This window comes from Delphinus delphis, chromosome 8 (assembly GCF_949987515.2).
Source record: "Delphinus delphis chromosome 8, mDelDel1.2, whole genome shotgun sequence".
Classification (NCBI taxonomy): Eukaryota; Metazoa; Chordata; class Mammalia; order Artiodactyla; family Delphinidae; genus Delphinus; species Delphinus delphis.
The window spans coordinates 101,250,859-101,266,957 of record NC_082690.1 but is presented as its reverse complement, the minus strand read 5'-3'; the positions used below and the strand labels follow the sequence as shown (position 1 = coordinate 101,266,957).

At 51.8% G+C, this 16,099-nt stretch overlaps 1 protein-coding gene across 1 annotated transcript; it reads right to left on the bottom strand.

Moving 5' to 3' along the window:
* Nucleotides 1-9,579: 9,579 nt before the first annotated feature.
* SCGB1A1 (secretoglobin family 1A member 1) lies at nucleotides 9,580-13,011 on the bottom strand. The gene is made up of 3 exons (XM_060017465.1): nucleotides 12,912-13,011; nucleotides 10,696-10,883; nucleotides 9,580-9,712 (listed from the first exon to the last, which is right to left on the bottom strand). The coding sequence occupies exons 1-3, from the start codon at nucleotides 12,964-12,966 to the stop codon at nucleotides 9,680-9,682; spliced, it is 276 nt and encodes a 91-aa protein (XP_059873448.1). The 5' UTR covers nucleotides 12,967-13,011; the 3' UTR covers nucleotides 9,580-9,679.
* Between the last annotated feature and the right edge of the window lie 3,088 nt (nucleotides 13,012-16,099).

Here is a 16,099-nt window from a genome sequence, read left to right as displayed (position 1 = left end):
GCCCATGAAGTGCTTGCCTTCCTCCAATGGGCTGGCCAGAGAGTGATGGCAGGTCCCACCGGGAAGTAGAGAGATGGAATAAAAAGTCTCTCCAGTTCCGTAATGTACTTAATCTACTGTCTTAGTTTCCAGATGGGTCTGAACTTAGCCACTAGAGGAAGAGCCTAGGAGCTGAGTCTTGAAGGAATCTTAAGGTTGCCAGATTTAGCAGATGATAATACAAGATGTCAGGTTAAATTTGAATTTTTTTTTAGGTTTTTAAAAATATATATATTTATTTGACTGCACTGGGTCTTCGTCGTGGCATGCGGGACCTTTAGTTGCGGGATGTGGAATCTAGTTCCCTGACCAGGGATCGAACCCAGGCCCCCTGCTTGGGAGATCAGAGTCTTAACTGCTGGACCACAGGGAAGTCCCTAAATTTGAATTTTAGTTAAATAATGAATTTTTTTTTTTTTTTTTGGTATAGCTATGTCCCAAACATTGCATAGGGCACGGAGGATGGAGCTTGGGTCTTCAAGTGACTTTGGGAAGGGGAGACATTATAGTCTGTGGAGGTGGGAACAGCATGGGTTTGTTGCCTGTTTAAATATTCATGTGTGTGCCTCATGGTAATGCAGGGAAGTGTCACCCGAGGAAGGAGGTCTGCCTGCCAGGAAGATGGTCTGTTCTGGGCTGGTGGCATCAGGAGATTGACCCTTTGCTCTCCCTTCTCTGGGCTGGCGGGAGACAGATGAGAAGTGGGTCCTGGTTGTCCCTAGATAGCACTGCCCGGGTCTGCCTTGTGGTTCTGTGGCATCAGGACCCGCCTGAGGGACACGATGAGAAGGGCTCCATGTCCCGAAGGCGGCTGCATGCTAACTGAGCATCCACACCGAGAGCTTCAATGAGAAGCACGTGGGTGGATTAATCAGTCAGAGGCTAGTGGACCAGACGGCGTATCCTCCCCTGTGGACGGGCGTCAGGAAGGTCGGGAAGTGAGCACAGACTTAGAACCAGTAAGCGTTCTTCCATTGCTTTTTCTCCCTGCTCAGGACCTCTGTGCCTCCCTCGCACTGCTATCCATCCCCTCCTCTTTGGCACAGGATATCAGGTTAGATTTCCACGTCCTACACGACACTCAGATTCTGGTCCTGCCCCCCAGATGACTCCCTCATCACCTTGCTGGAGTGTAGGGTGTGGCTGCATTCTTTTCTCCTAGTTAGAGACAACCTCTTGTTTCATCCCCATAGATAGCTCACCCCATCTACCATCTGTAAATTTACCAGCCTAACCTGAAGGGCAATCTTTTTTTTTTAACATCTTTATTGGAGTATAATTGCTTTACAATGGTGTGTTAGTTTCTGCTTTATAACAAAGTGAATCAGCTATACATATACATATATCCCCATATCTCCTTCTTCTTGCCTCCCTCCCACCCTCCCTACCCCACCCCTCTAGGCGGTTACAAAGGACCGAGCTGATCTCCCTGTGCTATGCGGCTGCTTCCCACTAGCTATCTATTTTACATTTGGTAGTGTATATATGTCCATGCCACTCTCTCACTTCGTTCCCGCTTACCCTTCACCCTCCCTGTGTCCTCAAGTCCATTCTCAACGTCTGCTTCTTTATTCCTGTCCTGCCCCTAGGTTCTTCAGAACCTATTTTTTTTTTTTAGATTCCATATATATGGGTTAGCATATGGTATTGGTTTTTCTCTTTCTGACTTACTTCACTCTGTATGACAGACTCTAGGTCCATCCACCTCACTACAAATAACTCAATTTTGTTTCTTTTTATGGCTGAGTAATATTCCTTTGTATATATGTGCCACATCTTCTTTATCCATTCATCTGTTGATGGACACTTAGGTTGCTTCCATGTCCTGGCTATTGTAAATAGAGCTGCAATGAACATTGTGGTACGTGACTCTTTTTTTTTTTTTTTTTTTGCGGTACGCGGGCCTCTCACTGCTGTGGCCTCTCCCGTTGCGGAGCACAGGCTCCGGACGCACAGGCTCAGTGGCCATGGCTCACGGGCCCAGCCGCTCCACGGCATGTGGGATCTTCCCGGACCGGGGCACGAACCCGTGTCCCCTGCATCGGCAGGCGGACTCTCAACCACTGCGCCACCAGGGAAGCCCTACATGACTCTTTTCGAATTATGGTTTTCTCAGGGTATATGCCCAGTAGTGGGATTGCTGGGTCATATGGTAATTCTATTTTTAGTTTTTTAAGGAACCTCCATACTGTTCTCCATAGTGGCTGTATCAATTTATAATCCCACCAACAGTGCAAGAGGCTTCCCTTTTCTCCACACCCTCTCCAGCATTTATTGTTTGTAGATTTTTTGATGATGGCCATTCTGACTGGTGTGAGATGATACCTCATTGTAGTTTTGATTTGCATTTCCTGGAGGGCAATCTTATTTCCAAACCTTGTCCACTGCTATACCCCCAGCGTAGGTTGGGGAAGCAGCAGGATTTGAGGCCAGAGCACCGGGGAGGACCAGGCTCTCAGGAGGGCCTCCTGGGCCAGGCGAAGAGTCTGGAATTTATCCTGTAGGAGCCTGTTAGCAAAGGGAAATGAAGGCTGCAGATGGAATTAAGGTTGCTAATCAGCTGATGCTGAGATGAAGAGACCATCTTGGATTACTGGGGCGGGCCCAGTGCAGTCACAAGGGTCCTTCCGCATGGGAGAAGGAGGCGGAAGAGGAGGCCAGAGGCAGAAGAGGAGGCTGCACTGCTGACCTTGAAGGTGAGAGAAGGGGCCATGAGCCAATGAATGAAGGGGGCCTCTAGAAACTGAAAAAACAAGGAAACAGACTCTCCCTTAGAGCCTCCGGAAGGAACACAGGCTGCCAACACTTTGATTTTTAGTTCAGTGAAATCATTTTGAATTTCTGACCGCCAGATCTGTAAGATGATAAATGTGAATTTTTTAAAAAAGCCATTAAGTTTGTGGTGATTTGTTACAGGAGCCGTAGGAAACTAGGTTAGAGGCTATTTGCCATACTCCAGGCCGCAGATGGTAAAGACCTGCTACTGGAATCAGAGTAGGGAGAAGGGGACACATTCAAGGTAAACTGAGAAGAGACGGACTCAGAGACCAATGGACACATAGGGTCAGAGGTCAAGAGATCCTTCCTCTGGCCCCAGTGCCCTGAGGCCTGGCCCTCATCTTCTTTCTCCCAGGGAGTCCCTGACCAGCATCTCCATCCTGTCCCAGAGCTGAAGGACTATCTACATGTGTCACCAGGGCCACAAGAGGGAATTTTAAAGGACTCTGTAGCTCCATGTCTTGGAGTCACACAGGATGCTTGGGTGCGGCAGGCACATACCTTTAGATATTTTAGGAGTTATCTAGGCTACTGTCATAGGCTAGGAATCCGTTCACTTGATGGGGGACGGATCTGAGTTCCAAACGCCTGGTTTATCCATTCTGATGCGACCGTGCATGCTAAGCTGAATCTATTTTCGGATTTATTTGTATTTGCACGTACCACAGCTTTATAATTTTAGTTGGTCACAGAAATCCGTTGGGTGGCTAACTCCTAATGATCCATGCTCACATTGTTTCCGCGTGCCCGCTGGTGCGTTCCGTAAGTGCCTGGGAGGAGCGTTCCCTAACGACACGTTGCAGAAGGCATTGTTTGTGTGGCCGCTTCCTCATCAATCAAGGTTTTCTTTATCATGTGTCTGAAGCCATTCTGAACAGCAGTCACCCTACGGTGAATTACTACCCACAAATCCCCTGGCATTCGCAAACAGCACGCTGGCATTAGCCATAAACTAGACATCATTTTATCCACATCATCTACATAAAGTTGGTAAGGGCTGGTTTCACTTCCTCTTCCTGCTCTGTGAATCATTTATAGATTTTTCTGCCTGGCTAACATCAATCCACTCACATGTTGAGGGTGTAAAACTACAGCTTTCCTACGGATCCATCAATTTAGGCATTGACATAGCAAGGGCAAGTGTTTGCATTTCGCAACGTGGTGGCAATGGTTGGTAATGACCACTCCTCTTTAGCTTTTTTTTTTTTTTAACATCTTTATTGGAGTATAATTGCTTTACAGTGTTGTGTTAGTTTCTGCTGTATAACAAAGTGAATCAGCTATATGCATACATATATCTTTAGCTTTCTTCAAGAGTAAATGTTCCGGGCTTCCCTGGTGGCACAGTGGTTCAGAATCTGCCTGCCAATGAGAGGACACAGGTTCAAGCCCTGGTCCCGGAAGATCCCACATGCCGCGGAGCAACTAAGCCCGTGTGCCACAACTACTGAGCCTGCACTCTAGAGCCCGCGAACCGCAACTACTGAGCCTGCGTGCCCCAACTACTGAAGCCCACGTGCCTAGAGCCCATGCTCTGCAACAAGAGAAGACACCGCAATGAGAAGCCTGCGCACCGCAACGAAGAGTAGCCCCTGCTCGCCGCAACTAGAGAAAGCCCGTGTACAGCAACGGAGACCCAGTGCAGCCAAAAGTAAACAAATAAAACTAAATAAATAATTTATTAAAAAAAAAGGAGTAAATGTCCCTTTGGTGGCAGACTGCGGGAGTAATATACTTTTCAAAGATCAATTTCACCCAGATTCACGGTTTCATTGACAACGTGATCAAGAAAAAATGTGGTCTTTCCCCTGGGCTCCTCAGAGGTATGAATGCTAAAAAATGCTAAAAGTAATATAGTGCTAAAAATACATTTCTTGTTTTTAATCTTTTTTTTTTTGGCTTTACTGAGACGCATTTTACATTTTTTTCTTTACACAGTTTGTGCGTAATACTTCTCAAATGCAGGAAGCTTATATCCATACATTGGCCTCCTTGTGTTCTAGAGTTCGGCAGATTCATAGTGAAAAAGGCTGATTATATAATTATATATTTATATGATCCAGGGCTGGACATGTTTTTTCTCCTCCTCCTCCTTCTTCAAATGTACAAATCATTCTTAGCTTGAGGTCTGTTCAAAAATAAGCCATGGCTTGAGTGTGGCCTGCCAGCCATAGTTTGCAGAGTCGTGCTATAACGTAGGCCAGGGGAAAAAAAAAAAAAAGACAAAAAAGAACCCAGAGACATACCTTCATTCCTCTAATCTCCTTTTGCTTTCTGGCAACATGCGTCACCCAGATACGTGCTCTTTCTGTGGCTGTGATCAGTTCATCTTGCCTTCTGCTCTTTTGAAACTAAATGTACATTTCTGTGTGCTGACAGCTCGCGTTCTCTGGCTCGCCTACCTCTGCAGCTCCCTTGAGGTGGAGACTCCCTTTTATCCGCAGATACCTGTTGTATTTGCCCGAGGTAAATATTTCCCCCGTTGTGACTAGGTAATTAAAATTCTGAACCTTTATGACCCCGGATCCTTATCTGTTTGAACAACACTCATCTAGGTGGATGGCTCAGAGGAGCCCCCGGGGAGTCCGCAGTGAGGAAGTTGGGGAGGAGGGGGAGGCAGGAGGCGCCCCACCCTCTACCAAGAACCTTCTGGAATTGCCAATCCCCCTGAGCTGCACTGGAATTTTTACAGTCACAGGCCCTCTTTTGCGGCAGACGATGAGGGAGGGGTGCGATGGCTTTATGGTTTGTGTGTGTGTGTCTGCGCAAGCGTGCACACACCTGTGTGTTTGGGGCAGGGTGGGTGGACGTTTCTCATCGGTATCACTTGGTGGGTGGACGTTTCTCATCGGTATCACTTCAGTTATTAGCTCAGGAAATTCCTGCGTCTGGGATCCTACTCTCTGTAGGGCAGGGGTTGGGGCGTGGGCTCTGGAATCCGGGTTGTGGGAGGAATAAACAAGAAATTGCAAAAATGCCTGCCAGCGAGTAAGCGATCAATAAAAGAAATTGTTAGGTTACTTGAGACTTTAAAAATGGAGCGGATGGAGGTCAGAGGTCAGCTCCACCAGCACCCCGTGGTCCTCTGTACCTCCGGGGCCATCGTTGTAGATTCCGTTGGACGCGCCCTTGGAATTGTTCGGGAATAGAATCATTACTAATTCCCAAAGTGCTGACACATCACTGGCAGCGTTCAGCGGGCGGCAACTTGGTGTGACTGTCCTTGCTCTTCCTCAGAATTCTGATGAAAAACCCCCTGAAAAATCAAATTAAAGCAATCAAAGATGATAAAAGATCCCTAGAAAGGAACTGTGCTTCATCATCTGTCCCGCGGAGTGAGCCGGACTGGGTGGAGCCGCAGGGCTCAGAAGCTCCAGGGCCGGACCAGCGCGTCCGCTCCTGGACGCCTTGGTCGACACTGCCCCCCAGTGGCCTCGGCGGCACCGGCCGCTGAGGGCGGGGAAGGCGCGTCCCCGTGGGACCACGTTGCTTCTTGGAAAAATACGGACGGAAGAGGTTTCTCTCTCTCTTCAGACCTCTCCTTGCGTGCTCTCTGCTTATGCCCTCTCCATTCCCGCTTCCCCTGTGCGCGTCCTCCACTTTCATTCAATTGCTCGGGATGGTGTGGCTTGGACAGGGACCATTTGCCACAGGGACAGGGGATGTTTGGGGGATATTTATATCCACATGGGACCCATCTTTAGGACGAGTTCTAGCCTTTGCCCATTTCGCTCTAGGACGAATCCCCCCCTCCCCCGCACCAGGAGGCATGTGGGATCTTAGTTCCCCCTAAGGGGATGGAACTAAGGGATGGGACCCGCACCCCCTTCATTGGAAGCGCAGAGTCTTAACCACTGGACCTCCAGGGAAGTCCCTAGGGGGAATTTTTACAGCAATCATCGATAGTTTTTGAGCAACTTATGCTGTGTGGCCTGTGTAAAGGCCCTGAGGTAGGAAGGGGCTTGGTGGCTTGGTTCTTAAAAATACTGAAGGCCAGAGGGGTGGACTGCAGAGATGGAGTGAGCAGTGGGAAGGAGGGTGGGAGATGAGAGCCAGCGATGAGCACGTTCTGCATTTGAAGTTTATAAGAAGAGTGCTAGGAAGCTTTGAAGGGCTTTACTCGGTTGGGGTGGGGGAAGTGGCCCAGGAAGGGGGTTTTCATTTGATAAAAACTACTTTGGGGCTTCCCTGGTGGCGCCGTGGTTGAGAGTCTGCCTGCCGATGCAGGGGACACGGGTTCGTGCCCCGGTCCGGGAAGATCCCATATGCCGCGGAGAGGCTGGGCCCGTGAGCCATGGCCGCTGAGCCTGCGCGTCCGGAGCCTGTGCTCCGCAACGGGAGAGCCCACAGCAGTGAGAGGCCCGCGTACCGCTAAAAACAAAACAAAACAAAAAAAAAAACACTACTTTGGCCTCAGTGTGGAGTGTGGACTGCAGGGGTGCTAGCGTGTGAGCTGGGAGCCAGTTAGGAGGCTCCCCTCCCCCGGGGTTGTGCGGCAGAGGAATGCGTAGCGTGGCCCAGGGTGGCTCTGTGGACATGGAGGTAACCTGCTTGGCTGGACGTGACAGTGCTGGAGAGGGAAGGGCTGGGGATGCCCCTTGGACTTCAGGCCAGAGCAACCGGGCGGCTAGGGATAGAGATGGAAAGAGATGGGGTGGGGCGGGGGGGAATCAGACTTCTGTTGGACAAGAGGAGTTTGAGATGCTGGGTAGACGGTAGGATCTAAGGGGAAGAGGTGTGGACTGTTCTGGTGGTGGTGATAGAAACCTGGAGGTAAAGTTCTTTCTTTCCTTTTTGTTTTGTTTTTTTTGCGGTACACGGGCCTCTCACTCTTGTGGCCTCTCCCGTTGCGGAGCACAGGCTCCGGACGCGCAGGCTCAGCGGCCTTGGCTCACGGGCCCAGCCGCTCCGCGGCACGTGGGATCTTCCTGGACCGGGGCACGAACCCGTGTCCCCTGCATCGGCAGGCGGACTCTCAACCACTGCGCCACCAGGGAAGCCCTTTCTCTCCTTTTTTATTTTTATTTTCGCTGCACCACACAGCTTGCAGGATCTCAGTTCCCCAACAGGGGTTGAACCTGGGCCCTGTCAGTGAAAGCCCAGAACCCTAACCACTAGGCCACCAGGGAACTCCCTTTAGGAGGTTCTGAATTTTCTCCTGGGGTCCAAGGGCAGGGCTCAGTGGGGCCTCAAGAAGGGCAGGGGCTCGGGAAGAAGCCCAGGCAGCCTCCCCTCTTCCCTCTTGCTTCGCCCTCTGCCTGCAATGCTCTGTCCGCCTCCCCCCATCTCGTTGAATTCCTCCCATCCCTGCTCAGACCCTGAGCGGGGGGGACTCCCGGGCTGGCCTGTCTGTGCTGCTCTTGGTCACATCACTCCCTGTATTTCTTTTATGCTTTAATCAGAGCTCTATCTATCTGTCTATCTGTTTCCTTGTTGATTTGCAGGGCGCTGACCATCTTCCCTGCTAGCTTGCCAGCTCCTTGAGAGCAGAGGCCATTGTTTTCTTCACTCCACTCTACTTGGGCCTCAGTGTGGTTCTGGCGCCGAGCAAGGGCTTCATGCATATTTGTTGGGTTATGAAATCTGCTCCCGGGTTCCTCAGAGCGCCCAGCACCACTATGAACACATGGAAAGTGCTGGTAAATACCCAGGGATTGATTTCACGCCCGAAGACTCCTTTGCCGCAAGAAAAAAGGGGGTGGCGTGAAAGTTGGCTGGGAGGGGACTCAGGGAACGGCGGGAGGTGGGGGCAGGTCAGAGAGGGGCTTCGGGGTCTAACAAGAGCATCATCGCCGGTGGACGGCAGTAATTAGGTGCTGACCAGCCTGGTCCCGACCCACCCACCCCCCAGACTCCTCTTCTGGGCAGTGACTGACGTGAATGGACAGTTTGACACGTAGGCCTCTGCAATTTCAGCCTGGAAATAGGATGTCCTAACAATGATGACTGATAAAGGATCTAGAAAATGCATGAGTAGAGGGTTTTTGCTTTAAAAAATAGTTCAACAAATAATTTCGTGTAGCAAATATGAAGTGAGCGAAACAGCCTGCCTTCTCTGGGAGTGCCCCTCAGAGTCTATTGCTCCTTGAAATCAGCCCCAAGGACCCTGGATTCCTAATCAAGGAATCGAGTCTGTTCCTCCCTCCAGCCTTTGTTTCCTAAGTTTCTTAGGAATTTGCTCCTTCTGTAGGTGGAGGGCATCAGTCGTGTGCTGGGTGTGATTTGCAGGACTGTCACAGGGCCACTCAGCCCCTCATAGCACCCTACTGCTCTGTCAAAATGCTTGAAACGTCCACCATTTAGCTTTGGGAGACAGAACTCTCTGGAAAGCTCCATCTTTGTGTGCAGGCATGTCTGGGTAGCAGAATCACCTGACATATTTTTTTCCACCCAAGAGTGGGATCCCAAAGGGTCTGGAAGAAACAGAACACTTAACTTCATTATTAAGTGGGTGTTAGGGGGGTCAGCCTCAGGTCAGCTGCCACCCTGTCTAACCTCCCCCCGCCTTCCCCCATAGGTCAAGTTTGAGCAAGGCCCTGGGAACGTTTCCAGGCCAGCTGTCTGCCCGTGGAAGGGAGTATATGCTAGAAGCTGGTCTGCCACCTGTGGACCGGAAGTGAGACAGGGTCTGGGCCCCTTGGGGATGTGTTTCCATGGCCACTGCTTTGTTTTGCTCTAAACCTACCCCAGCAGCGGCACACCTTCTCACTCTAGCAGGTGAATAAAAAAGAGATGGGGACACAGAGATGTGATGCTTGTCCTTTATTGCAGGGAGCCAGGCAGGGCTGGTGGGGATGGAGTGAAGGAAACATCCGGGGAGTGGCAGGGGTCTCGGCAGGTGGAGATCTTCAGCTTCTAAATCCTAAGCACAGTGTGGGCTTTGGATTATTTTGTCCTAAAGCAAACAAACAAAAAACCCAATACAATAGTGAATGAACATCAAAGTCAGACCCAGAGACTTTAATGTCACCTAAGAGGTTCGGTGTTTCTGGGAGGAGCTAAGCTTAGACTATTTCTCAGAAGCTTCTTTATTTTTATTTTCTTATTTTATTTATTTATTTATTAGTTTTTTAATTTTTGGCCGCACGGCATGCAGGATCTTAATTCCCTGACCAGGGATCGAACCCACACCGCCTGCAGTGAAAACGCCGAGTCTTAACCACTGGGCCGCCAGGAAAGTCTCTCAGTAGCTTCTTTAAAAAAGGTAAGATAGGGCTTCCCTGGTGGCGCGGTGGTTGAGAGTCCACCAGCCGATGCAGGGGACACAGGTTCGTGCCCCGGTCCGGGAAGATCCCACATGCTGCGGAGCGGCTGGGCCCGTGAGCCATGGCCGCTGAGCCTGCGCGTCTGGAGCCTGTGCTCCGCAACGGGAGAGGCCACAACAGTGAGAGGCCCTGCGTACGGCAAAAAAAAAAAAAAAATAAATAAAAATAAATAAAAAATAAAAAAGGTAAGATGGGGCTTCCCTCGTGGCGCAGTGGTTGAGAATCTGCCTGCTAATGCAGGGGACACGGGTTCGAGCCCTGGTCTGGAAAGATCCCACATGCCGCGGAGCAACTAGGCCCGTGAGCCACAACTACTGAGCCTGCGCGTCTGGAGCCTGTGCTCCGCAACAAGAGAGGCTGCGATAGTGAGAGGCCCGCGCACCACGATGAAGAGTGGTCCCCGCTTGCCACAACTAGAGAAAGTCCTCGCACAGAAACGAAGACCCAACACAGCCAAAAAAAAAGGTAAGATGGCTGTGCCTGCTCCCTGGGGACATTTGCACTGTGACTCTCCTCTCTGGATTAGAAAAGTGTCCCCCAAGGGAGTTGACACTGCAGCTGAGGGATGTGGGAAATCCTCCGCTGGGCAGTGGGAGTGGAGGGAGCCGTGTACCGTGAGCTTTGTCATGCTGTCCTGGGCCTTCTGGGGGAGGGTGTCCACCAGCATCTTCAACTGGGCCTCTGCATTTTTCATGTCTTCCTCAGGGCTGAAGGGTTCAAGGGCAGCCTCAGAGCTGGGAAGCGTGCCCATGAAGAGGTTTTCGATGACATGTAGAAAGTTCAGGCAGACCTCTGTAGATGCTGGAGCACAGAAAAGAGAGAGCGCGTGTATCCAGGCCCTTGTCTACACTGGCCAGCTTCCTGCCTGGGCCTGGCCCAGATGCACACAGCTGCGCCTGTCAGCAAGACATAGCGGCCCTTTCGTCGACGGCCTTGAATGGGAGACCTGGTGGCGCTCCAAGCAGTCGGCTCTTTGACGCCATGTGGATGCCTTCTGGGCTGTGGCCAGCTTTTCGTGGCTTGCCGGAGCCTCCCTTGTACGTCCTGGGTTGCGGCGGCAAGGCGCTACTGGCTCTTTCTGATAGAGTTCTAGGCAGGGCACTGAGAACAGAAGCTGCTGATCTCATTTGTTTGGTGTGCCGTGCGGGGGCTGGGAAGAGGCCGTCGAGGGTTTTGGCTCCCACCGGAAACATGCCTCTTACCGATGGTTAGTGATGGTCTGAGCCACACGTGACAAAGGCAGGCTCTGGCAGGAAGAGGCACTTGTGCCAGCCAAGCATGAGCCCCAGAGCCTGGCCCAGAAGAGGAATCCACTGTGGGCACCAGGCCTTGTGGGCTCATCCACACACAGACACGTCTCTGCCTCTATTCCTGGCCCCGCCGTGTTCCCTTCACCAGAGTTCTCCCTACCCCGCCTCCGGTTGTGCTCCTTTTTAGCTCCCTGCCCCCAGGAATGTGGGGAGAGTCACCATCCCCTACTCCCTGCTGGCCCATCTTCCTACTGAGTGTCAAATCCCCGTCCTTGAATTTGCTGCCTGGTGTGCGAACTCCCCTGCCTGGGCTCCAAGGCCCCACTCAAAGTGGCCACTCCAAGTCAGACCCTCTCCGGAACTTAGATCCCTGCTTTGCAACTTACTATGTCACCAGCCAAGTTACTTTATCTTTCTTTAGCTCAGTTTTCTCATCTGTAAAATGCGGATAATGTCCCCACTTCATAGGGTTGTTGTGAACGGGGTTCAGCACCGTGATGGGCACATTGTAAGTGCTAAATAAATGTTAGACCTTATTATTGGTATTATCATTTGTGCACCCACAGGAACGTACCAACACATCCCAGCCCCACCTCCTAACATATTTCAGTCCTGTCTTGCTGAGCCACCCGCCTCTGTACCTGGCATTGAGATCTTCTAATTAACATACGTTTCAGTCCAAATGATGTTATTTCCCCTTTAAAATAGACATCTCTGCACCATAGTTGTTCCCACTGCCTCTTGGTCTCGGTTTTCTAACTAACTCCCCCGTCTCGCCAAGGTCATAAAACTTATCTCCACGGTTGTCAGGAAACTTTGAAAGTGAACTATCGGGAATTTGTTTAAAATTTTTTGTTGTAGAAGGAGTAGAAGAGGCTGATACAGAGTAAAAAACAGTTCAGTAACCCAGCTCCCAAGAGATCAGGGGGTTTCCGAGGAGGTGTGATTCACCTCACCCCCATTCCTCTCAGTGACAGCTGCAACTCTTCAGAGACTCCTAACCCTTGTTTTGCAGAGGACAGAAAATGTTTAGAAACCTCCGTTCTGAGTTGGCAGTTTCCCAAAGGGAAGAGCCCTTTCTAGAATATTCCTCTCTGTGCAGGATGGGAGACCTTGCCTTGGGTTGGGTTTCTTTGGAACCCATGAGGCTCCTTCCAGCCCCTTTGGCTGCCAGAGTGGTGTGTTGACCCCAAATCGGGAGGCAGCACCCAGGTCTCTTGGCGTCTCGGGGTCTGTCCAGCCCTGGGCTTTGAGAGGCTTGTTTGTTCCTCTTATTCTGCTGGTCGTTGCATCTAGGTGGGATATTCTCCATCCCTTCCTCCAGTCTGTTCCATTCCCTGCACTTCTGAGGTTGTTGGATATGGAAGATGGGGTCCTTTTCAGGTTTCCCCACAGCCTCGGGGCTCTCCCCAAGTTCCTGAGATGAGATTGCTCGCTGGACCCAGCTTCCTGGCTGGGAGTCAGCTTTCCCAGCCTCTCCTGGCAGCTAAACAGAGGGCATGGGCAGCCGTCCCCTCTCCCGAGCAGAACTGGGAGAGTTCTTGAGCTCGGCTTGGGGCAGAGGGCTCTGGACACTCACCAGGGCTGCAGAAGAGAGTCAGGGGGACCAGGGTGAGGGCAATGGCGAGCTTCATGGTGGGAGGGAGGCTGGTGAGGGAAGCTCTGTCCCTGTCTCTGGATCTGGTGGTCTTGTGGGAGATGTACCCATCCGGGTATCTTCTTATATGCTCCTGGAGCGGGGAGGGCAGGGCGAGGGCTCCACTTATGGGACCACACTGTTGACATGGGCATCAGCTCAGTGGAGAAAGTAAACATTCTTCTTTCTCAACCCGGTTTCTGTCCCCATGGAAACTGAGCTCACACAATAGGCCACTTGGGAGAGGGGAACCCAGGGTCCAGTGTGGAGGCAGCAAGGGTTCCCAAGTCAGAGGGTCTGGAGAGCTGGCCGCCTGTGCCACTCTCTCTGAACCTGAGCACTGGGCAGTCCAGATCGACAGCCAGAAGCAATTGTAGAGCCCACCTGGACCCATCACCCTGGGAGAAACTGAGGCTTAAGGCCCCATAGCAGTGGCAGCCACAGGACTAGGACTCGGGACTCCTGAAACTTCAGTGGGCTCCTCCCCAAGGAAATGGCTGGACCTTAAGCTTCCAGGGTCCCACGGTCCAGAGCATCTCGTGGTCAGACTTGGGGGAGACCCTGGACTGAAGCATGTTGACAGGTGAAGGAGTTCTCCAGAAGGCCCCTGAAACCCAAGCCCCAGGTCAGGCTGGAGGACACACTGCACCAGCTGGGTCTGGAGTCCTGCCCTCCTGGCGGCAAATCTATGGGCACTTTGGGCCTTATTGCACTTGACCTCTTAATGGCCTTGACCCTCTTGCCAGAGCTGTTCTCTCGCCTGCACTCCCACGACTCAGTCCTTTCCTGTTTTCCTCCCTGACCGACCTTCTTGCTCTATAGACGTTGATTCTTCACTGACTGAGCTTACGTATTGGTGGTTCCAGGCTGTGGCCGTGGCCCCTTCTGGCCTCCTGACGCTGTGTCAGAGGCTGCCTGCTTCTCTCTCCAGTGTCCGTGCCTTAGAACACAGGCCTGCCGGGGTCAAAGTCACCTGCTAAACGGCCTTCTGCCTCCTAACTTGTCCTCCTTGGCCATCCTGGGAAAGGCCACCAGAAGGATATTTCTAAGCCTGCTAATCACATCCTCCTCCTTCTTGAAGCTTCCTTGGGCGGATGGGATAAAATTCAAGTGTGATTTATTACCAGGCCCTTGTCCACTGGCCTTTGCTTACCATTTGAGCCTTATTCCTCTGCTCCGCTGCGTGGGGATTTAAGCCTATCTTAGTATTTGCCGATTTGGGAACATGCCTCGTGTTTCTTCATGCCTTTTTACCTTTGTACAAGCTGTGCCTCATGCCTGGAACACACATCTGCCTTGCCTCCTCCAAATCCTATCTGTACTTCAAGATTCAATCAAATGTTGATTCATTCATTCATTCAATAAGTGCTGACCACCTGCTAGGAGTTTCAGGCACTGTGCTAGGTGTTAGGCGTTGGCTCAGACACGGAGCAGCCCTGCTTTGGAGCCCCTTCAAGATGAAATTGCCACTGGGCTTCGAGGAGTGAGGTCAGCAGAGAGCAGCCAGTGACCGGTCCCGGGAGTCGGCCCAGTCCCTGGGGGTCTGCCGCCGCTGCAGGGAGCTACTTGCTCAAGGTCACACCCTCCCCGGGACAGCTCTAGCAGGTGGTCCTTTTACTTTAGAGCTCTGTGCCTGGCTGGCCAAGTCTTTGTCGGGCCTGTGTGGCCTGCAGGCCGGTTCTCCCCTCTGCCCAGCCCAGATTCTGCCCATTTCCCTTCACAGTTATTGATCCCTAGGAATAATCTTGTACCCCAGACTCCAACTCAGCATCTGCTGTCAGGACAGCATCAACACACAACAGGGATGCAGGAATGAACCAGGTGGGCCCAGGTCCCTGCTGCCGTGGAACTTCACTCTGGTGGGGAGACAGCAAGCGGACGGTGAAACAAATGAAACACTCGCAGGTGTGCTAAGCGCTACGGGAGGACGAAGCGGGGACCCTATGGTGGAAAAGGAGAGTGAGACCACTTAGCGGGGGGATGGGGCGGTCCTCTCTGAGCAGGTGACTCGGTGCCGAGATCTACAGGGGAGGGGCCTGCGCAGAGGGGTTGCCCAGCACTGACGCCCTCAGGTGGGAAGGACCTGGGCTTGCCCGGAGCACTGAGGGGCATTGCGCCTGGAGTGGGGAGTGGGGACCAGATCCTGAAGGGCCTCCAATTAAGTTCTTTATGCTCTGGAAGGGGTTTCCTTTTTCATTGCTTTAAAAAAATTGTGTTAAAATGCACATAACGTAAAATTTACTGTCTGAGCCGTTTTTAAGTGTCCTGCTCAGTGGTACTAAATACTGTCACACTGATGGGCGCCCATCACCCCCATCCACCCCCATAACTCTTTTCATCTTGTAAAACTGAAACTCTGTACCTGCTAAACACCAACTCCCCACCCCGCTTCCTTCAGCCCCTGGCAACCACCGTTCTACTGTCCATCTCCACGATTCTGACAAGTCTAAGAACCTTATAAAAGTGGAATCGTGCCGTAATTGTCTTTTTGTGACTGGCTCATAATGTCCTCAAGGTTCATCCAGGTAGCATATTGCAGGATTCTTTCCTCTTTGAGGCAGAATAAGATTCCATTTTATGTCTAGATCACATTTTTCTTATCCATTCATCCGTTGATGGACACTACAGTCGTGTCTGCATTTTCACTATCGTGAATGATGCTGCTGTGAACAGGGGTGTACAGTCTGGAAGGTGTTGATAGGGAGTGATGGGGTCTGATTTCCCTTTTGATGAGATGTCTCTGACTACTGCTCTGAGGGGAAAGGATGGGGTGGCGTGGGAGTGACTGAGCGGCTCAGCAGAAGGGATAGTGGGTTTGGACCAGCTGATGGCAGTGGGGTGAGGATGTGAGAGACCCAGGGACAGGCTTGACGTTGGATAGAATAAGACGGACTGGGGAGGGAAGCATCAGGCTGGGGCAGCCAGGGACCTGGGGTGCTATTTCCTGACCTAGAAAAGACTCGGGGGCTTCCCTGGTGGCGCAGTGGTTGAGAGTCCGCCGGCCGATGCAGGGGACACGGGTTCGTGCCCCGGTCCGGGAGGATCCCACATGCCGCGGAGCGGCTGGGCCCGTGAGCCATGGCCGCTGAGCCTGCGCGTCCGGAGCCTGTGCTCTGCAAGGGGAGAGGCCA

Coding starts and splice junctions, on each gene's coding strand:
- SCGB1A1 (XM_060017465.1), bottom strand. CDS start 12,966: ATGAAGCTCGCCATTGCCCTCACCCTGGTCCCCCTGACTCTCTTCTGC. Junction 10,884..12,911: donor GACTCTCTTCTGCAGCCCTG/GTGAGTGTCCAG, acceptor TCTGTGCTCCAG/CATCTACAGAGGTCTGCCTG. Junction 9,713..10,695: donor ACAGCATGACAAAGCTCACG/GTACACGGCTCC, acceptor TGTTTGCTTTAG/GACAAAATAATCCAAAGCCC.